At 43.8% G+C, this 23,639-nt stretch overlaps 1 protein-coding gene across 1 annotated transcript; it reads right to left on the bottom strand.

The window, feature by feature from the left end:
- Positions 1–4,486: 4,486 nt before the first annotated feature.
- Positions 4,487–16,325, bottom strand: VPS18 (VPS18 core subunit of CORVET and HOPS complexes). Its single transcript, XM_061462293.1, has 5 exons — positions 16,170–16,325; positions 10,668–10,809; positions 10,383–10,474; positions 7,783–9,653; positions 4,487–7,058 (listed from the first exon to the last, which is right to left on the bottom strand). The coding sequence occupies exons 1-5, from the start codon at positions 16,258–16,260 to the stop codon at positions 6,330–6,332; spliced, it is 2,925 nt and encodes a 974-aa protein (XP_061318277.1). The 5' UTR covers positions 16,261–16,325; the 3' UTR covers positions 4,487–6,329.
- Between the last annotated feature and the right edge of the window lie 7,314 nt (positions 16,326–23,639).

Raw genomic sequence — 23,639 nt, 5'->3', positions numbered from 1 at the left:
CAGCAACATTCTGCTCGGTTCTGTCAAACAGCAGGATCTGATCCAAGTTTATGGCTTTATTATCAAGGATGGTGACATATGGTTCAGCTACATGTGGAATATTACTTTCTTTAGATCAGCTGTAATGTTATCTTGATAGTTACTATGAGAAAAATTGGACAACAGCTGTTTTGCTAGATACACATTATAATTAGCTGAAGACCAACAATTTTGTACCTTCACAGGTTCTTATCAGAGAATAACTCTTGCTCACATGGTGAAAAACACGCAGCAGCATCAAAACCAGGCAGGGCAGCTGCGAATAACTGCCATGTCGAACCTGTAGAGAAAAGTCCTGAAAACACTAATACAGCAGCTTTCTTGGTGCTTTTTTTTTCCTATGACATTCCTAATTCAGCCAAAGGCATTGGCCCAAAGTGTGTGAAAAGAGGAACGGAGTCAAATCATAAGAGATCAAAACACTCCAGATCTGCTCACAGAGAAAACCACACTGTGAGCCTTGTTTCCAATAAAGGTGGGAAAATAAGAGAATCTACAGACAGGAGCGACTTTCTGATGAGCCCAGTTCCACAGTAATAATTTATTTATTAGGAAATCTATGCAGTATGTACATGCAAAGAGATGAAAAGAAGACTGTTTAGTAACTAATTGGAAAACACAGATGTCTGCCTAAGTGTTCAGGCTGTGTTCAGAAGATCATGTCCTAAGCCAACTGACCAGCACCTGGCTTTCAGTTTCATGAAATGGAGAATACCTGCTTTTGGATACCAAACCAGCTGTTCAAGCCTTCTCACACAAGCCACCACCTATAATGAACCACTCAATATGGAGCACAAAATGAGGGGTAGGCTGTGGTTTGGCTTCTTCTGAACACTTTCATTGCAAAAACTGCTGCCAGTAGTATTCTCAGTTACAGATGAAGCAAACAAACTGTGTGTTAAACAAACAAAAGGCTACATCAAATCCTCTTCTGAAGACAACCAGGCCTACAACCAACACAGCAGCATGAGAAGAATATACGAACCCCTGCAAAGCAGGGAAATGCCAAAATTACCACCTGACAGTTATCAGGTACAGCCTGTATGCCCATTTATAAAACATGGGTCTTTATGTGGTGTTTGGAAGCATATGATGGAAATCTCTGTGTATCAAAGCCAGCCTTATGTTGTACAGACACATCAGCTGTGCTTATTCCCACAGCAACCAAGCTCTGCAGCTCAAGGGTTGAATTAAAACAACTCTACAACCATTACCATAGTGGCTGTGAAGCACTGCAGCAAGTCTGAACCCAGTACTGACTTGCTGCAAGTTGGAAACTGTGCTCTGCTGAGCTGCCTCACAACAAAGGGTTCAGTTATATTTGTACTTGTAACTCCTGTAGCTTCCTTGTTCCTAAGCAACCAGTGTTCAGTCTTATTCAAACAAACTGCTCCAGTACCTCTGACCGTGAAACGCCTGAGCCCCTTTTCTTTTTCATCCCAACCAGTTTCAACAGGTAGATCTATCAATTTTGTTTAATCTTCTTCCCCTCCTTCCACTGCCAGGGTGCTTTAAAGCTCATTGGTAGCATCAAATTAAGTAGCCTGATGCCTCTCCATGAGACCTGGGAGTGAAAAAACCCAAACACTGAGTTGATGAAGGTGTATCATGAGTCTCCAAAATCACAATAAAGGCATGAAGCTCAAATCAGAAGGTTCATAAGGTGTAAAGTCCAGCTTGGGCACAGAGACAGCTGATAGTTTAGAAGCTGAATCCATACATAACCCACTGCAAATTTAAGGCACTCCTGTAATGTTCTGCTTTCAAGTACTGAGCTTTTGAATTTTACCAAAATTACTATTCCAAACAAAACTACCTTTTTCTTCTCCAGCACCTCAGTGTGAAAAGTACAGATCCATCAATATCACAGTTCCACTGGCGAAGCTTCTCAAGTCAGATACATAAAGTTCAGACAAGTTATTTCACAGAAACCATCATACCCTCTTCTTTCTAGGGCACCCCTTCCTCTATGTACAGAAAAGACAGCTCATGACCAGCCTCTCTCTGCTTTGAGGATGCCATATGTTTATGAGGATTCTCTCATAAACACTACACATACCGCAGTGAATCACATGGTACTCCATTTCTTCTGGGGAAAATGACTAAATCCATCTGAATAAAAAAAAAAAATCCCAATTTAAAATCCAAAATTCCATATTTTTGTGTATTTCAAACCTCAAATTTCAGCTCAGCACACTTGTTGCAAGGAAGAGGCCTGTTATCAGTCTGTCACTCCACTGCTCAGGACAGGGTTTTTGGATAAGTGATGCAAGGAACAACAGACTTCCCAATAGTTACACTAGAAGCAAAGTAATTGCACTTGTAAACATAGACAGTGTATATACTGACAGTGACAACACAGTGAATGGGAACTACCCATTCCAAGAACTGCAAGCTAATACATGATTACTGTCTTGAGTCAAACTAAAACATCTGATTTTGATGGAGCACAAGATGTTCCCATTCCCACTTGCTTATAACTGGGATTACGAACCTGCAGCTCAGAGGAAAAGCAAACACACCAGCTTCTCTGTTCATGCAGGTCTGTGTCCAATATTGTATTACAAATCCAGCTTTACTGGCAGTTTTAACAAAACACACTACATGAGAACCCAGGCAACTAAGGAGCTGGCTCACATTCACTTCCACCATCACTGCTGCCAAGACAGGGTGAAGAGGAAGCAGAAATGGCCAGACCAAGAACACCACATATTGTAACTCTAAGCCCAGGGACTGTCTCTCTACAGTTTACTAAATCAGCTACGTCTGCAGGAACTCACACGAGAACGCAGTTAAACAAAGGAGGACTGGTACTCATTTGTTGACTGAATAAATCCAGCTTTTGGTATTCAAAACCTGAAAAATGGTGATCTAAGAACTGAAATTGCCTTTCAGTTAAAGACAATTTTTTTTTTAGCATCTTTGCCTGCAGTAACTACCTTACAGGTCTCTCTCCAACCTGCCCCCCAAAAGCACTTGGAACCTGCTTCAGCTCCTCATGGTTTGGTACGGTTCTTTCTTCTGCTACAGAATGCCTTTCACTTCCCTGCAACAAACTGCAGTATTTAAATGGACAGCAATGACATCTAGTGGCTTGTCAAGAATTTGCCTCCCATAGTTTCCAGCCCAGTCATTCAGGCAAAACAGAGCTCTACGCGTTTGTTTGCAGCTTCCAATCACATAGGCCAACAGTGACTGCATCCAAAATCTCTACAAGCTCTTCCGTAACACACACACACACACCCCATCGTCTCCCCCATCTCACCGCATTTCACCAATCCCTTGCTTGAAGCCATGGAGAGGTGAGGTAGTAGGCAAAGTTTGCTTTAGGCCTTGCCTTCACAGCTGAGTATCTTCAGTGTAAATCTATCTACAGGTATTTGTTCTGGTTATGGAGGGCTGGGGCTCTGTGGATATGGCCTTCTCTAGCTGCATTACAGTAAATGGTAGGGGTTATTCACACCGACAAGGACAAGGCCCGAGGGCACATCATTTGTAACAGCTGGTACACAGCTCATTCACAGCTAAAAAAAAACATACAAAGGACTGTGATTTCTAAAATGTAACTGTGCTGAAGTTACAAGGAGAACAGATAAAAATGCTATTCTGAAAGCAAAGAGGAAAAGATCTCAGATTAGATTACAGGAGTACAGTAAATTCACTTCCCCCTAAAAACCCCTCACCTTTTTCACTGAGTGATACTACAACAGAAGCACGGGTGAGTGGTTATTGAAACTTTTGAAGCATGTGGCATTGTAAGGAAACTTCAGCAGATATCTTTATATAGCTTCCTGTGCGTGGATCTGGTGCACAAGCCCACAGCCCTTAGAGACTGTTGCATACTAGTCATTAAAACAAACAAACAAACAAACAACCTAGTTCTACTTCTCTTAAGTGAGACATATTAATACCCAAGAATGGAATCAGTAGTTCCTGAGTAGTATCCTGAGGGTGATAGTAGTTCCTATCACCCCATCTCAGGCAAAGACTTGAGAGCTTTTATTTACTTGCTATGCCTCAGCTCCTACAGACACACACTTCTTCCAATCCTATGGACAAGCAGATCTCCCTGAAATGGTCTATAAGCAAATAATATTGCTAATTTGCAGAGCACAACAGAAGCATTTAATGATGCAACTGTTCTCTAGCACTAACAGGAAAAGAATGGAATAATTCTAACATACCTATATATATACCAATATACGAAGAAAGCATCCTGTAAAAACCCAAAAGAGGTGGAACAAGTATTAAGAACATCTGAAGGAAAAGAACTTGAAATGACTCCATCAGAATGAGCTGCTACTCACGTTTCTGCTAAAGGGCAGAAAAATGGCCACTTGCCTTTGCTCAGAAACTGGTTTAGGTAAGGGGCTACTGTTGCTTTAGAATGACATATACAACTTTAAGCATCACACTGCTTACATGAAAAGATGATGAATCAGGAGCAGCCAGTTACAACAGGTTTAATGCTGAACTTCAAAAGACATCACATTCAGTTTTCATCACAAATTCTTCTGGCAGACCCACTGACTTACTCAAAGCAAAAGGCTATCCAGAGCCAAACAAAACTACAGCATGTGTGGTTTCTGAACACTTGAAACAGTGGTTTGATAAAGCAGCAACAAACACTACCAGGTGGCAATGAGACTGCCTATCCCATGGCTCCAACAATGAAAAGAGGGTCTCAAAACCTCAGGTATTCCTACTGTCAGCTCTGGCTTTTATTACTCATGTAGTTTTATACAGATAAGATCCATTCATTCCAGGCTGAAGTTCCCAACAAAAGCACGGATGTTCTCCTGGACTGCTGTACAGTTACCAACATTCTTAGGTCAGCTCCTTGAGGAAACCAATTTATAATCCCTTTCAATGGTGTGAAGACACACTTCTACAATGCCACAAAGAGCATGACTAGCAGGCAGGGAGGTATTCAAGCACATGCATTCATGTGAAAGAACTGAAGAAGTTTTGCAGGAGAAAGTATTTTCTGTTGCCTTAATTACAAGAATCATCATTTTTAATTTAGATGATTCCATCCTTCTGCCAATCACTACATTTGGGATTCAGCCTCAAACAGCAGAATTTCATTAAAACTTTAGTTTCTTCAAAACTAAACCAAGGAATCCTTGCTAAGTCAATTGAATACGATGGTTTGTTCCCTCACCCACAATGCAGTGATCTCCACCTTCTGGGAAAAATTTCCCAAGTCGGAGCAATAGACCTACAAGTGACCTGCTGCCACCTCCAGAAAGTATCAAATACTGTCAGGAAGGCAAGACTGCCTAGTCACTAGGTTCTGGTTTCAAATAGCAAATTTCACACCAACAGAACTTTTCTGTAGTCTACCCTTCAGGGAACCTATGACTGGATCTCCTGTCTAGTGCTCAAGTGCGGCTTGTGGTGGATGACAACAGGACAATACAAACAGGTTGTGTTCCTGCTTGCAGAATATCTACCAGCTGAAACCTGACTACTGTATATATAAATTTTGGGTTGGGCAAAGACAAAACCAAGACCCACTATACAAAGACAGCTGTATTAGAAATAGGATTCAGATAGTGAGGAAGGGGTGAACAGGCTACAAAATATTGCCAGAAACAGTAGCTAGAGAAAACTGAAATGTATGGTCTTGTCCATATAGCTTGTGGGAAAGAGAATTAGACACCTTAAATTTCAGACAAATGTGTATTATGAGACACTCCTGCTTGAGAATTACACACATTCTTGTATTACATTGTGTAGAAACATGTAAACATCATGCTACACAAATACAAAATATAAATGCAAGAGCATTTGTCCTTTCATGTCCTTTCCATGTATGTGGTTATAGACTCTCAGCAAAAAGGAAACAGAAGGCAATTCTAGCTTTGGATGATGAATGAACCCTACACTGCTTAGTGTTCACTACCTTTTCCTTCAAGCTTGTCTTCACCAAAACAAATACCACACAACAGGGAAGATAAATCATAGGTTGTTCCCAATTCCTTCTGGACAACAAGGCACTCCATTAGCTTCACACTGAGAACCTCAGAAGAACTGCAAGCAGGAAACATCTGCTAAATATATTCCAGTAGATTAACTCTTAACTATTGTTCAAGTTCTTAGACAGCCATAGCTATTTCTCCACATGTTTCAAGACTAGCTCACCATAGTGACCCCACTACTCTTTTATTAAGAGTTCAACAGTTGCCACTGTGTTCCTGCTTCTGGAGATTATATTCTCACCACAGAAGCTTCACAAGTTGTGAACAAAACTGCTCTTGTGTACTAACAGTTACAGGCTTGGAAAACTACAGCCAGCTCTGCATCTCCTCTTCATACTTCTGGGGATCAATAAAAGGCTTGTCAATTGACCGGATCATCAGCTCCCCACAGTACACACATTCAGCTGCCACAATATCATCAATGTCAGCTTTGATCTGTTCCCGGCTCTGCTGCCCCTTCCCCAAGCTAATGGTATCTGTGTCCTTGGGACGATGGTGACTCTTGGAAGGCTGACTGGTAGCTGCCAGCTTCTTCTGAAGATCTTCAAGTTTTGCCTGTTTATAGGCAGGAAGGTTTGGGAACACCGCTTGGAGGAGACAGTCATAGTGAAACATATGGCCACACAGGAAAAGGTAAAAAGGGCGGTTTAGAAGTGGGAAGTCACAAGCAGCACATTTTTCCTGAGGCTCCACAGAGCCATACTTATTTCTCATTTCCTGGATGTCCTCTCGGATTCTCTTGGCACTCTGTGTGGCTTCCTCCATCTCCCTTTTCAGCTCCTCAATGTGCTTGTTGTAGTCCTCCAGAGAGTTACAGATTGCCTCCTTGAAATGGTCAATGGTGACAAAGTCTGGAAAGAATGGCAAGACATCTTCAATCTTCAGCAGGGCACAGCTGGAGAGGCAGGCCATTGCCTTCTTGACATCCTTCTCTTCCTGAACAACATGGCGAGCAATCTTTAACCAGAGCTTCTTCCGGAGTTCCTCATCATCTTCAGGGAGATCTGCACAGGACTTCGCAAGATCAACATCCACCTAGAAGTTGGACAGACAAGGAAATTGAGGTAAGCTTCCCTCTTCGTTTATCCACCACTCAACTTCAAAGCCTGCTGTCCATCATAGGAGGCATTAATAGATAACTTCTATTGCTATCTCATTGCCTAGGGCTGCACTACTGGCCTGCTCCTTGTTTACATGTCAAACACCTCTCCTCTCCACCAGCAGTCTCCTTGAAGATTTTCTTGCTAACCAGCAGACAACCACAAAGCCTAGCACTACAGTAAGGGCAAATCCATGTCATAGTATCTGTGCTGGCCACACACTGCAGCAGAGACATCGCAATGCCAATGAAAAAGATCCAATGGCTCCTTGAAGGTCAGACTAAGCTGACAAAGGCATTCTTCTGTGATAGTTATCATCATGTAGGAATAGGAATTAATTAGAATCCTGAACAGTAGCTATACAAGTATTGCATAAATGCAGATATGTTAGAAGTATTTGATGTTAGAGACCAAGCTTAAGGCAGACAGTACTCCCCCTTGTACTTTCCATGCCTCTACCTTCAATTATGGCTTGTCACAGCCAGCTGTCTACTTAAAACAACCATGAAAGCAAGAAGCACATTAACAGAGACAGGTCTTTCTTCCTACTTAGCTGCACAGCTCCTGTACTGATGAAATCTGTTCAGTTCCTCTCAAATGCTCAGCTGGTCAAGATAACTTTCCTACATGTCATGGCATGCATGCACAGACACACGTACCTGTAAGGCAAGATCCACAGCCTCCTCATATAATTCCATCACTTTGTAAATATGGACACATGCATGGTGGTGCCCATGCTCTGCACACAGGCGCAATGCATACTTCAAGTCATAGTGGATCCTGTTTGGGTTGGTTCCTGCTTGCTCCAGGTATGATAGCAGCGAATCCGGCCGACACAAAGCATAAAGAGACAACAGGTAGTTGTGAATGGCTTGCTGAGTTTCCTCCAACTGATAGACACAGAATTCCATATATCTAATGGCTTCATTGATCTGCTGGGTGCTGGCACTCTGGCTATAGTTAACAAGGGCTGGAATGAGGTTCCTAGCATCCAGTCTAGAGCCCATAGAAATCCAAGCATCAACTACCTTCTTGGGAATATGCTGGATGAGGACTGGAGAGAACTTGTAGAACAGTTTCTCGTCTCTGTGCCTGGACAGCACATTTAGAGCCTCATCGTACTCATCGTGCTGGCAGTGGTGAGCTACTACACGCTCATAGTCCTGCATGATGACTGCAAAGTAGACCATGTGCTCTGTGTCCCCATGGCTTGCCAACAGCTCATAAATAGATGCCCGGTTATTAAACAAACAGTCTTTGTTTTTAGGACTGCTCAGGAATGTGCGAAACTTCTCCCGTGTATCCAGGTAGAGATTTCGCTGTGAGGGATCTCCTTCCAGTACACCTAACCAGTTCAGGTACAGCTCCGTTAACCACGTGGTCAGCAGAGTGGTCTGTGTCTTCTCAGAAGGCTTCAGATTACTCAGCTTCTTAATCAGAAACTCCATCAGGGCCTCTTCTTGCTTGGCTTCAATGAACTTAAGGGCAATTTCCTCAAAGTAGCTCTGGGTCAGCGCATAACACTTGGCACTATCTAGATACCTCTTGTTTTGGAAGCAGTGCTCTGCTTCTTTTGCCAGCACAATATCTAGGCACTCTGGACGATCTTTACAATACTCTTTGGCTAAATCAAATTTGTTCATATTCATATACATCTTCCACACATCTCTAGATTCCCGCTGGACATGGTAGCGGAACACCACTTTCTCAGTGTGGATCCAGATCTGCTGGACTGTGGGATCTTTGATCATGCGTGTCAAAAAACCAAACTTCTCCAGGAACATATCTTGAAAAACAACCTGCCCATTCAGAGTGCACACAGCCTTCACTCGATCAGGCAGCAGCAACAAGAAGTGGAACTGGGTAAGTACAATGGATATCGGTTTGTTCACAGTTATGTCAATATCAGAAGGATAAACCCAGACCCGTTCATCACTCAAAATTGAATCGGGACGGCTATAATCCAGTGTACCGTACAAAACACCATTTCCCATCATCCAGGCAAAGGAGCGTGGGTTGGAGCGCAGTTTTGGGGTGTAAAAGGCTATCTCACTGAAACCAAAGCTGGCCGGAAACTCCCGGAAGCTTGGCAAATGGTCAGCATGCAAAGCAAATATGGAGCTGAAGCCTTGCTGCTCTGTCCCTTCAGGCACTTTGCCAACAAACTGGAAAAGTCTCTTTTGAGTGGTGGCTATAATAAAAAATTTCCCTTCTATTCCTCGTTCAATCTCCAAGCAGCAGACTGGGGCAGGTCCTGATTCCTCCTCCAGAGTGTAGACCTGTCGGAAGTACTGGTCGGGATTAGTACTGAAGAGGCTTCCCTCACTGACAGAGATTTCAGCCTCATAGATCTGCCCCTGGGCTGTCCCCACCAGGATAGGCCCCGTGTTGGTCTCTGTACCAAGGAATTTGTTCCAGCCCACACTTTCAATCAAGTGGCCTTTCCAGCGGGAGAGTGCTCGCACTTTCTGAACACTTCTGTTCAGGTAAAGGCATTCACTGGTGTTCAGAGCAATCAGGAGATGGGAGCCTGCCAACAGGAGAGGGGTATGGGAAAGAGAAGGAGAGAACAAATTAAGACTGTGCCGAAGCAAGCCAAATTCCTGAGGCTTCTAATCCTCACATTTGATAAGCTCTGGTATCAACATACTTAATCCAAGACTTTCCCAAACATTCCTTAGAATGTGGGGGATTTCCATGCTGGATCAGGATGGTAGTCCATGAGTGGAAAACTTAAATTACTAGCCCCAGATGCTCCAGCGAGAACATATTCTTCTGTTTCAGTAAGTGTTCTAAGGATAAACAGTTCCCAGAGTTCTCTCCTATCCCTGGCAGCTGGTGGCAGATACAAGCAGCCCTTTCCAAACCTCTGGTTTGTTTTTTACAATCAGGCAAGGCTACAGTGAGCTGCAGATGTTTTACAGTCCTTTCTAAGTCTTATACAGTCCGATACAGCCCAGGGTGACTGCAAAGATTTCCTTTAATTGTTTTTAACAGCCTCACTCAGAACTAATTGCATGTGTTCATTTCAAAGAGGTCCAAAGCAACAACATACACACAAGCCAGTGTGTTTTCCTAATAGCACAAGGGCAAATCAGCAGGCAGAGCCCCTGGGCAATGGAGTCCTGCCCATAGAAGAACCACCTCTTCTCCTTATTTACAGAACAGAAAGAGAACTCTTTTGCCAGCTCTTGTTATGCACATTCAGTTGCATCTTCTGCCAACCACTGTCTGTAAACATCATAGTCCGTTGCCTTACCTGTGTGGTCCAAAAACATCTTGTAGACTTTGGCTTCATCTTTGCGTCCCAGCTCCACCTGATTAGGTTCATCTGGCTTCCCAAGATCAATCCTGAAAACAGAAACCATGAAAGCATGTTTCCAACAACAGTTCATGTAGGCGTAATTGCTTACTGTTCTCCATCTTGGGTTTCCACCTTGGCTTTTTATCCAGTTTGTAAGTTAACAACTTCAGGGAAAAAAGACAAGAGAAAGAAAGGGGCAAGAGAAAATAAGCAATAACTGCAGGTCTCTGGCAGCGTTACCTGAGAAGGGTGTCTTTGCCAAGGCTCATACACAGCTGGTTAGAGGAGACCACTAAGCTGTTAATTTTCTCTGGAGGAGCAAAATCAATCCTTTGCTTGTTAAATATTGGTGTTTCCTTCTCCAGACGTGCATTCACATATCCTGGAGAAAGAACACAAACTCTTAAAACCAAAACAAGACCAAAACCCCACAACCACAACCCCACACTACATCAAATTCTAACCTAAAATAAAACTAGAAGGATCATCGCCTGCTCTGGGTTATACTAAAAAGGGAGCATGAACACAGAGAGCAGCACTTACACGGGTATGTATAACAGGAATGAAAAGGAGTAATACACTTTACTGCCTTGTCATGGGTATGTATAACTGTAATGAAAAGGAGCAATACATTTTACTGCCTTGTCACAGAACTGCAAAATTGTCACTAACATTAATTTGAAAGCACACAGAATTCCAGGGGAAGCCACAAAACTGTCACATAAACTGCATAAAAAGCTGAAAATGAGAGCAGAATCACAAAGTCATTTGTTTTCCTTGGTTGACATTTTATTTGCTCAAGACAGGAAAGAATGGCTGGTATCAGAGAAGACACAAAGAAGGCTCTGGTTCGACACTCCCACACAAGCTACCCATGAGACCATTATGGTCTTAATTGAAACATATTTCTGTCTTATTCCATGTTGGGATTGAACAAGCTATCATACTTGACATCCATCATTCACAAACTAAAGCTATTTTGAAAGCCACGTTGAGGTTTTTTTGTATCCACATAGCAGACTTAATCACAGAGAAAAGTTTATTGGATTATTTGCTGCAGGGAACACAGCTGGAGGTCACAATGATGCTTTTGCCATAACCCTGTTTTACCAACCATAACACTATCCTAATTGTAGCTTTCCAGATGGAAGGCATGTGAACTACTTGTTAGAGCCAAAGCAATAACCAAGACCTGGTGACTGCTGAATCAATGCTTTAGTCTTGGCTTAAATTGCTTCCTGATCCAAAACCCATTCAGACTGGTTTACTGTTTCATGGCAAATCCCCAGATGGAGCCAGACTAAGCTAATCCTCAAATCCTTTAAAAAAAAAACAGGCCTGAATTCTAAGTAATGCTCAGTTAAGGGGCATTACCCAGAGTTAAGGGTTGAAGTTGGGTAAGACACAGCGACCTTATAGGACACATGTTGCATTTTAAGCCCAACCAAGCAAACCTGACAAATCAATGAACTGAAAATGGGAGTGTACAACCAGAGCAAGTTAGCTCATGTGACCAGGTAAGTATTCAGCTAGTCAGTCTAGTCCCAGTCAGCTTGGGAAATGTGACATCCATAGGAACGCGTATTGACGGATTATTTATGAAAGCGGGTAAGGCAAAGAATGGAGAAGTAAGGTCTGACTTGAGGGAAGTGACATACTTCTGTAGAAATATATTAATACATGAATAAATAAAGCTTAGAAGTCTATGCTTTTAAAACCCTCTGTGATCTTCAGTGCAAATGGGCAAAGCACAAGATGCAGTTCAAACTCATACCTCTGGCTACAGCAAAGACAAAAGCCCAGCCACAGGCAAGCAGTTAACAAACTGAAAGGCAAGTAGGGCTGTAACACCATGTGGCAGCACAGAGAATCAGCATGACAGATTTAGTTTTCATTGAAGATGAGTAAACCTCAACATCCAAAACCATAAGACTTGCAGAGACTGTGCCATTCTATTCCTAAATGAGAACAGCACTCTTTATGGTCTTCCTATGAGGAAGCAAAAAAAACCCTACAAAACAGCTCAGATATGCCAGTGAACTGCAAAATAAGGCAGCATTCATATAAAACCAGACCCAAGTGATGACACTCATTAGCAAAATCCTGGAACATGTGTGCCTCCACAAACAGATCTTATCACAGTTTCACCCGTATCTGTCCCATGAGACAAGTTTTCCCAGGGACTGAATTTCCCATATGCACAGTCTTACATAAGCCTCTGACAAAGAAAACAGCAGAAGATCAGTCTGACCACACTACCTCAAGCTTAAAAGCAAGACAGACTGGTATACTACTACCCACATGCAATGAACTGATACCTAAAGCAAGCAGATCCATGCAGCAGTTAGCCTGAACAGGAAGATTAAAACCCAAAAAGAGGTATACTAAGTTAAGGCCATTCATAGCCAAAGCAGCTAACTAGGAAGATGTAAACTTACAGAAAAAAAAAAGAAATCTGGAATTGTATTTCAGAGGCAACAGACTACTTCCATTCTAAAGAGCGTAGGCCTGACACTAGCCTGGGACTAACAGCACCACTTCAAAGCACACTCAATGCCTATAACCTCCCGCACGTTATCCTGAAAATCTCTAATTTCAGCCCTGTTGCTGTTGAAAAAGCCAGTGTAGCAGTGGAAAGCAGCCTACTAACATTACGAATCCTTCAATTGCCTATTCCACCAATGCCTTCTCCTTGACTCCACCTCACCACTAGACCAGCTGCAGGATCTTTAAAGGATTCTTGTTCTAGAGGAAAAATGCACATACAGGAACAGACAAAGCAACCACAATCTGAGTAGGCAACCTTTTGCTCTGCACGTATGTTTTCTTCTCCCACATTGAACCACATCTTAAACATTTCCCACTTATGCAGATGTGCATTCCTTTATTTCCAGTGAAGCAAAGCAGATGTTCTTAATTTCAGATTAGGGAGCTGCAATGCCACAGTTTAAATTTGCTGGTATGAACTGTGCTTCAAAACTTGAGGACCAAGCTCCCAAGCTACAGATTCACATCATGTCATCTCAACAGATAAGTAATAAATATAACCACATTTATATATATAGAAAAAGGAGGGATTACCCTGATAGGAAAAACTCACATACCAACGGGTCAGCAAGTCACAGCCACTCAGGCAATCCTGAACTGTTTTTTCAGATTGCCACTAAGCAAAACAAGGCTGACTGAGACACAGGAAGGAAAGGGAACAAATAGTATCTATACACAGGTAGGGGTTTAGAGCTGGAGTGGGAGAGTTTGTGTTTGTTGGATTTTGGGTTGTTTTTTTTTGTAATTCAGCCATAGTTCAAGCCAGTAGATTGGATTCCAGCATTCTTGACTCTTTAGGGCTGTATCCATTACAACTATTGCTAATTGCTGTTAGTGTAGAATCATCACCACTAACATGAGGATTTTAACTAGTGTCTGTAGCAGGAGAAAGATTAACTTCTTTAACTTCCAGTCCTGTATACAAAGGAGATGTCTATTTTATAACATGCATTCCTTTCAAACAGTGCCTTCCTTCATCCTGACCCCTTCTGTTCAGGCTGGGATTCTACTGCAGCATTTCCCATTACTGATTTCTGGGCAAATCTGCATTTTTCCATAGAGCTTTTAAACCATTCAAAGATCTAAGCTCACAAACTTCAGTCAAGCCTAGTGGGTCTAAACAGGTCTTTTTGTTCTGGAACTGCAGCCTTTGAAGACAATGCAGCAATACTTTAGGTTGGCAACAGGGTCACTGCTTGGTTATCCACAACTTGAGAAACAGCACCTGCAGTTTAACAAGCACAGGGACTAAAACATTAACAAGGTCATTAACTGAAATAGAGAAGTAAGTTTTAACTTCCAAAACTTCCAACCTAACCTCAAGGATTGCTTTCAGGAAGTTAGCTATTTGTTGCATCTTTTCCCAAGGTCAACTTCAGATTGCCCACAACTTCTACCAGCCCAAGTTTCATGCAAAATTACCAGGTCTGATTTAAGGACAACTAAAACCCTGATGAGGACGTACCTTTGCGATTCAGCAGTTTCCCAAACTTCCTTTGCCAACATCAATTGTCAGCAAACAGGCAGATTTCTCAACTATAACAGTCATGACTGGAGACAGGGTTGCAGCCCTCAAGAAAAGCTGAGTCCTTGAAAATTTATCTTATGTAACACAGCTTGTCCCAGCACTGTTTTGCACAACACTTATTCAGGACACTTAATCTTTATCTAAAATTACACAACAAAATAACTATGCATGTTAAAACAAACAGAGGGGACATACCTATTTCAGTACCTAGACTCATGTAATGAGTAATTCTGTCTTTGTATTTGCACTCAATAATATACATAGTATAACAGAATCCATCAATTCTTAACACCTATATAGAATCACAACCTAGTTTCCCCAAAGGTTAACAGCCAGCAACACTGTGTAAGGAAAAAACTTGAAGGAATATGCCCATCCGATTCCAAGCACTCAAAAAACCATTGTGACGTGACATCAAACAGAGAACAGTTACTGAACCTAATAAACCTTGAATTTATCATAGAACATACTTGCCATCTGTTTGCTTTCTCTCGCATGAAAGAAACAACTAACTGGTCATCACACCGTTACTTTAGATTGATTGCACACCTCCCTGGACAGTACTGTGTACCAAAGCTTCACAGACCTGTTAGAAAAGCTTAACAGTGATATAGATTGCTTTCTTGGTAACCTTCTTCAGCAGTAACTTTGCCACTAACCTAACCACTCGAACAACTAAGCCTTTGGTAAACTGCCCCTGGGTTTGGAAACTAACCCCATGCAGGTACAGCTGTGCACACAGCCAGAATACTGTAACAGCTGGGTTCCTCAGAGGGGAAGAAACAGTCAAGAGCTGATCTCAACTACCACAAGTCCTGAACTGAATAGCGCTGAGGTGTGGTTATAACTTGTGACTACGAAGGCACTTCACATACACATTTCCTACACACATCACTACACACCACAGGGCCTATGGCCTTATAAAGCCATCCCACAGATAACCAGCATCTCAGTTTTGCTAAGATGACCTGCATTACAGAATCATTGGAGTTGGAAGGGACCTCTGAAGATCACCTAGTCCAACCCTCTGTCAAGGCAGGGTCACCTACAGCAGATTACACAGGCTGGTTTTGAATGTCTCCAGAGAGACTCCACAACCCACCTGGGCAGCCTGCTCCAGTGCTCTGCCACCCTCAATGTAAAGAAGTTCTTCCTCATGTTGAGGTGAAACTCCTTGTGGTTTAGTTTATGGCCATTGCTCCTCATCCAGTGCTGTGCATCCCTGAAAAGAGTCTGGCACCATCCTCGTGGCACCCGCCTTTGAGATACTAATCTGCATCGATGAGATCTCATCTCAGTCTTCTCCAGATTAAACAGGCCCGGCTCCTGCAGCCCCTCCTCATTACAGGGATGCTCCAGACCCCTGATCATCCTCGTGGCCTCCACTGGACCCCCTCCAGCAGCCCCTTGTACTGAGGAGCCCAGCACTGGAGCCAGTGCTCCAGATGTGGCCTCATTAGGGGTGAGCAGAGGGGGACGATCACGTCCCTCAACCCGCTGCCACACTCCTCCCGATGCACCCCAGGGTGTTATGGGCTCGAGCGTCCCCTGCACCAAAACATTCCACCCGAGAAGCGACGCAAACCCAAGCCGGAGCTGACTGCTCTGCCTTACACCGGCACCCGGCAGCACCCCGCACCGCCTGACACGCCCCGCTCCCCACCTACCGGAGTGCGGGATGCCCACGCTGGCGCGGCTGTGCTGCACGGCGGCGGAGCGGTACAGCGAGTCCTCGTACTCGTCCAGAATGGACGCCATGGCGGACACCGGCACCACAGGCCCGCACCCGCCACTTCCGCCCGCGCTCAGCTGACCCGCGTCACGTGCCTGCCCCGCCGCGCACTGCGCCTGCGCTGCTGCCCCGCGTCTCTCCCTCAGGGGAAGGGGTCGCCCTTGTCAAGATGGCGGTGGGAGGGTGATGGGATTCGGCTCCGTCTTTAGTAGCAGCTCCGACCTTCCTGTCCCTAATAACACATTAAAGTCAGCATGTAGCTTTGCTTCCCGGTGTTGAGGTGCATGCAGCCACAGCAGGGCTGGCAGGCTCTTTGCATCTCTGGTGCCCGCAGGTTCTGCTCGCTACTGTGCTGTTGTGTGCAGCCATGCCCGCGATAACTGACCCTGTGAGTGTAGCAGCGTGCTGTAGTGGGATCGCTTAGTGGTGATAGCACTGCAAGCACGGTATTTGCTGCTGTATTTTTTGCAGTATTTTTAGGACAAGAGGTATCAGCCTCAGGCTGCACGGGGCGGGTGGTTGGGAGATTTGACGTAAGGATCAATTTCTTCGCTGAAAGGGTGGTCGGGCATTGGAGCAGGCACTGTCCTCGAAGGTGTTCAAACACTGTAGATGAGATGAGGTGCCCAGTGATACAGTTTAGTGGTGGACGTGGCAGTGCTAGGGGAACAGTTGGGCTGGATGATCTTACAGGTCTTCTCCAACCTACTATGACTGCAATCAAGAGTTGGCTGATTGAGCACTCCTGTACAAATTCCTGTGCTGCCACTTGTCTGTAGCCCTGCGTGGTACAATCTTGGCTTTATTGCTAAAATAATGCTTGTGGCACAGCAGATGGGGATAGAGCATAAGGCTGCCCATGAACTGTGCTAGATTTGCTCTGCAAGTTTCTTCCAGCTTTATACACTCTCTGGGCCCAGGTTATGTATCACTAAATAATACTTAAAATCTGGGGTTTTCTTTTGTTCTGATATGCCAACAATTCTTCTTTATATTTTCACCGTCTAGCTTAAACTAGCAGAATTTATATAACAATGGCATTAACAAAAAGACTAATCTCTTATGCAACACTTCTGCTTTTCGTCATAGATAAAATTAATATAGATGTACATGTTTGTACTATATTACACTATGTACTGTATATTATATGTAAACTTCACAACACTTCCTTAAGGAACAGAGCAGTGTTGTCCCATAGTGTACAGCACAGTTTGCAACACACAGGGATCCATTACAAGACAGAGGAAGTCTCCCACCCTTAGCTTGCACCTCAGGTGGCGGTGGGGCACCACCAGTAGCAGTTTGCTCCTTCCTGCCCTTTTACAGGGCACTTCACCCCCATGCACAAGGGCTCCAGTCTGCGTTGCTCAGCCTCAAGCCTTCTCTTCAAGGCTGAGCTGGATACACAGGTCCCAGGCTAGCCGGGTTCTGGAGGCTCCCATGGTGTACTCCGCAGGGTCACCTCTGCCTGGCTCTTCCTGACTCAGCCTGCCTGCAAGTGCTGGCAGGAGCCCAGCCCCAGCCTCTGCTGTTTGCCCTCCTCATGTGGCAGCTCTGAGCCAGACAACAAAACCACACTCTTTTGCTCTTCAATCATCTTGATCATTATAAACAGCAACTGTTCTCTTTCAGCTTCTCAAAAGATGCACACAAACTAATTAGGTTTAGGGTAATGAGGTAGGAAGGGACTTCCTGGGACTATCAGATCCAGTCTCCCACTCTTGTAGATACCACATCATATAGTTCTCTCTCTGTTCCTATCAAGCTGTATCTGAAAGCATGGGTATTTTTGACCCTGACCGCTCCAGTTCGTACCTGTTCCAAATATGGATTACTCTCCTGATTTCAAGCCCTGATTTCCAGTCTAACATACACTGTGGCTAGTCTGAAACCTTTTGTTCGTGTTCAAACACTGTCCTTTAGTGTACAGGACGTTTTAGAGCATTAATTCCCTTTGCAAAAATCATCACCAATTATAGCCCTCACTCAGATGAACCAAATCCAGGATTTACCAAACCAAGGAATTCTTGCTTTTTTCCTCTTAAAAATGGGAGACAGTTAATTTCCTGGAGCATCACTGCATCAGCGCAGCTTCACCTCTGTAATGGGGTGAGCATAGTTTGATCCCTCATTTCAGAGGACTCACCCTGTTGCCTTCAACAGTGATGCTTGTACATGTCTCTTTTTAGTCACAGTTTCAGCAGCAGAAGACTGAAGGGTTATTTGGTAAGGGGGAAATAAATTCTTTAAATGCATATGGAAAATCGGCTACCTTGAAATGCGTGCACAAATGCCTCACTGTCCAGCTCTGTGGGGTGTTTCTATTCAAAGCCTAGATCAGGACATATCTTTGTGATCTTGGTTGGGGAGAGAAGTTCTCTTTCTCATTCTGGCAGGTGTTACTGCCAGTTAGGGCTGATACCTCATGAGAAACCTGTGTCTGCTTTTAGTGTGGTTAAATTGGAAGCCAGAGTCTCACCTTATTTGGAAATGAAATATCAGCTAAAGCTAATCCAGGCCCACAGACCTGCTCCATCCATCTGCACTATCATCTGCTCTGATTATTTCATTTACAAACATGTGCAATAATTATATGCCAGTGCTGCATTCACAGATTTGGTATTCTGAAAAGCAGGGCAGAGTAAGGGTTGCAGGCGGAAGATTTACGAGCTCTTTGATTCACCAGGAATGCATGGAGAATCAGATGATTACATTTGATGTGTAAGTCTAGTGGTGTAAGTCTGTAAGAGGGACTTGTGGGAGAGAATGGAGTGAGTGATTTTGGTGATATGCTTGGATTAGAAACCTAAATTCTGGTCTTTTATTTTTGAGTAGCTGTGGTCACACTTTCAGTAATTTTGGCTTAAACAGTTACCATTTTCTTCAAGTTATGGACACAGCTCTAAACATCTGGATGCTGTATGGCATGCTAATCTCCTCAACTGCCTTGAGGAACCGATTCTAGATAATGGTATTGACAAACATGTACTGTTTCCAAGGTCCAGATTCCCAGCAGATAAAGCCTGTCTAAATCTGGGCTCCCACAACACTGCCTCTGTCATTTCTGGCTCTCCCGTCTGGCCCACACTTTGTGCCAGTATTACTGCATGTATGACTGCAGAGTGAGCTAGTTCATTGCCCCACAGCAAATGGCTTTGTGATCCACAATCTAAACACAAGTGCTGCTGCAGAAGAGAGGGCAGGAAGACATGGCTGTGGGAAGACTTAAGGGCAGAACACAGCTCAGATTTAAATGACTTAAACTGCCCCCAAGATAACCTAGTGACAGTTATAACTTGAATTATACCCTGGACTTCTTCACAGATTTCCACTACAGACGTGGTACTGATCATCACTCACTGGATATAGAACATTCCTTCATTGTGATCAACATAAAAATTACATTGCATTCATAAAGGCTGTAGGCAAATAGGTGTATTTCCCCAAACACAACAGCCTACATAAGTTACCAACAAAGATGCTGGCCATCAGGCAGGCTACAGACTCTCAGACAACCCTGTAACCTACTTCCCAAGAGTGACACTTCCCCAGTGACACAGTCTTTGAGTGACCACTTGAATTCTATGTCCAACTTTACAGCCATGGCTGTGTACGCATGGGTATCACAAGTTACCCATGAGAACCTGAACTGGAACCTTCATGGGAAGCCATATAACAGTTATAATTTATACTGGAGGAGAGCAAAGCTTGAAAGAGTTTGCTGGAGCTCAATTCATTAGCCATTAGCCCACCTCCTAAGCTTCATACTCATTGTCGGAAGCAGACTTCCTGCAGACCAGCGAACCCTGGGTGGAACCATATTATGCCAGAGCAGCACTCACAGACCTGCATACCACAGCTCCTCTGACATCTACAGAAGTTTTCCCACATGGGAGCTGTCAAGGTCTGTTGATGCTACACGTACACTCCAGAGCATGCTGCCCTTCGGAAGCAAACAGTGCCCTCATAGAAACTCTACAGGTGCACTCCATCACTCCTGGAATAGGCATACAAACACCATAGGGAAAGGACAAAACCAAGCTTTTGCAGTGACAAAACCTTTTTCCCACCACCAGCACCCTGTGGCTAATCCCTCAGTTCTGATCCTCAGGGGAGATCTACGGATGATAAGCTTGAGAGCTGAAACTGATAACTTGGTGGAGACAGTGGTTTGACAGTGTTTTATGGTTTTCCTAGGGATCCCTCTTCAGCCCAGCCCCTCACTGTTAGGTGTTAACTGCCTGTCTTTCACAAGGGGAAAATGGACCTTATCACCTTCCTCTTGCTAATTCCCCTCGTCATTCTAGTCAAGTGTTAACTCCTCTTTTTGTGTGAAGTGTCTTAACTGAGTGACATAATTAAATTCAGCTCAGAGCATTGTCTCCCAGCCTATCCTTAGTCTTAAATTTGCTGTTTCTGTTTCAGATTTAAAGAAAGGGCTTTGAGTGCCTTAAACCGTGCCCATTTTCCCACATTTTTGAGTTGATTTATTAAAAGATGTACTTTCTCCAGCAGATGGCAACATACTTCTAAAGTATCTATAGAACATCGGAGAGGTAGAACTCCTTCCTGTACAAGTCAGATAGGAGATGAATTTGTCTTTGAGAAAGGGGCCGAGTACAGCAGAGGTGCCTATCTTTCCTTGGACCATTCACAAATACATTGTCTATGCTAGTGGCATTGTCATTTCATTTAAACTTATTATTCCGGTATCTTAAAATGCACTATAATGTTGTTGTTGTAGCTTTTTGCCTCTGCATTTAACTAGAGTGGCTATGAATGGATGAGCCAGAACATCCCTGTGCATCCCTCATGGCGTTGCTTTTATTTCCAAGGAGCAATAAGGTAGTTCAGAGACCAGGATAGCGAGAGCTGTATTCTCACATTGTTTCTCCTCCTTTTGTAATTTTTCTAAATGGCATTTCAAAATCACACATCCCCAGTGCGCACCAGAAATACCCATTAGGTGCTATAGAATCAGCAATAAAGGATTTTTATTGCTGTGGACTCAGAAACTATGGAGCCCCTATCAATCAGGAGCTCCATATGGCAAAGCAAATACAAGGATCTTTCTTCCACTGATTATAGCTGTCGTAATTTTTCTGTAAACAGCCAAAACCTGATTTTCCACTGACTTGTGCGATGTGGATGTTTCTGCCTCTGCAAGATTGGTAGAAAATGATACGAAGAAGCACTTGAGATCACTTCCTGCAGGTTGCAGTGACTATGACTAGAGCAGGCACACCGCAAGGGAAACCACTCAGCTCTGGGCTTCACCCTTTTGTCTGTCACTTCTTTTAAGTGGTAATTATGCTTGATTTTTTCCCAGGGTGGATGCACACTCAGGTGCATGACAAAACCCCGGGTGACTCAGCACTGCTTGTCTCATTGCTGGTGATGATGAAGGCAACTGGCCAGGTAGTGTCTGATTCATTACTTCTTCAGCTTATCTCTTGGCATCACGGGATCTGGTTTGCTCTGGCACCTGTATTGAAGTGTAGCCCCTCTCTCAGTCTAGATCCCCTCTCTCATGTCATACTGGTGTGATGACATTGTCGCCTGTTCTTATCATCCCTCCGTTTCTCATTGTTTCCTGTTTCTCAAACATAGCCCTGTGAAAGGATTCAGAAATGTGATCCCAGGGCATCGTTTGCAAAGGGAGTGCATTGACACAGGCAGCCCACTTGTAGGTAAAGCTGAAGGCTGGGTTTGCTCGCTACCGTGTTAGGAGTAGCTGATAAATTTTCCTCTCTCCCTTAGTAAGAAGGGAGCCTGCTCTCTTTTAAAACAGAGGTCTGGCAACTCCCACACTTGCAATGCTTCTTCTGAGGCGATGCGAGTACTTCAGTAGGCCTTGCAAAAGACTATGATAGTGGCTCCCACTCCATGACTTTCAGGCAGACTCAGACTGGGCTGTAGCCACACATCATGTGGAGTTACAAATGAGATCAGCCAGGGAGGCAGAAGGCGGTGTTGCCAGTGGTGCAGTATTGCTCAGGAGCCAGTGAAAGTCAGGATCACTTGCAGCAAAAAATCCCAGCAGCACAATTTCCTAATATTGTAACTGCACTTTGGAGGGGAAATTACATGGAATAGTTTGAGCTGATCATAGCTTTGCCCCCACCACAAGGGACAAGCCCTAGTTTCCTCCTCATCCGAATTGGCTTAGTTACTGGTTTTAACTTGACCCATCGGTGGCCTCTGTCACAGCTCCAGTGAGAAAGTGGCTGTAATTAATAGAAATGGGCAGAAATTAATAGAAACAGGCAGAAAAAGGAAGTGTCTTCTTCTACATAACTGTGCTTTTAAAATAATGGGACTTTGTACAGAAACATAAGGTTTATTTGGTGGTGACAATCACACACTGCCAAATACACAAATTTATTTCCACTGTAATTCACTGTGTACTGTAACAGCACAGCTTTTCTATTTAATTTAAGAAGCTACATATGATAGTGCAGCCCAGTTGAATAGCAGCTGAACACTCGCAGTACCTGAAATCTACATTTGGTCTGCCTGAAAGGAGTTTGATCTTCTGCACTTAATTCCCAGTGGATGGGAATTCACTTCAGGAAGAATACCACCATAATTGCTACTAATTATAATCCCTGAGAGAGAGGCCAAGACTGTGCATTTCCCACTCAGGCAGAAAGCTGATTTTGGCAGAAGAGCATGTAGTGCAGTGAGTCTCTCTGCTGGACCTGCTACCTACATGTGTCCCTGCAGATGTCAGTTCAGCAGCTCTAGGTATGCAATGGACTTTCACTGCAAAAAACCCTCAAAACTGCACAAAAACCTTGCAAAGCCAAATGTTTGACTCCTCACTGTGTTGTGAAATGAAACCTGCATCTTTTGAGCTGCCAGGAGCAAGGCAAGACCTGAGAAACGAACCCGTGGGAGCCGCGCTGTTTGTTTGCTTAATCGCTTAGTTTAAATATAGATTAAAAATCACTTAAGCTCATCCACAAGTTAAGTGTGTGTCAACCAACAGCTGTCAGGAACTGCAAGGAAAAAAAAATAACATAGTCACAGAAGGAAGAGATTTTAGGAAAGGGATAAAAGAAAAAGGGATTCAGTCCTTGGTGTGGGGCACCAGTGTATCTTCTTAACGAGTCACGCCTAAGTAAACAGCATCTAGAAAACAAGAGCTGCCAGCTTCTCTTCGTCTCTTCCCCCTTGCTTACAGTGAACAATTTGGTGAATAATCCCTCATTTATATTCGTTTCTTCCGATGAAATGGAAATGTCATAGTTCACAGAATGTCAGCCTGAAAACGCATTGAGAAACCTCAGCGAGATGCTCTCCTGCTGTGCTGCTCACCCGGCTGCGGTGCAGCGTGTCCTCGCCAGGCCCCTCAGAGGCACAGCCACACCTCGCACATTAAGGAGTATCGCCTGTCCCAGCG

The sequence above is a fragment of the Pezoporus flaviventris genome, unplaced genomic scaffold (genome assembly GCF_033815535.1).
Source record: "Pezoporus flaviventris isolate CSIRO_AGI_PZ_B2104156 unplaced genomic scaffold, CSIRO_AGI_Pfla_v1 ptg000035l, whole genome shotgun sequence".
Classification (NCBI taxonomy): Eukaryota; Metazoa; Chordata; class Aves; order Psittaciformes; family Psittacidae; genus Pezoporus; species Pezoporus flaviventris.
This window is presented reverse-complemented; position numbering and strand designations above follow the sequence as displayed.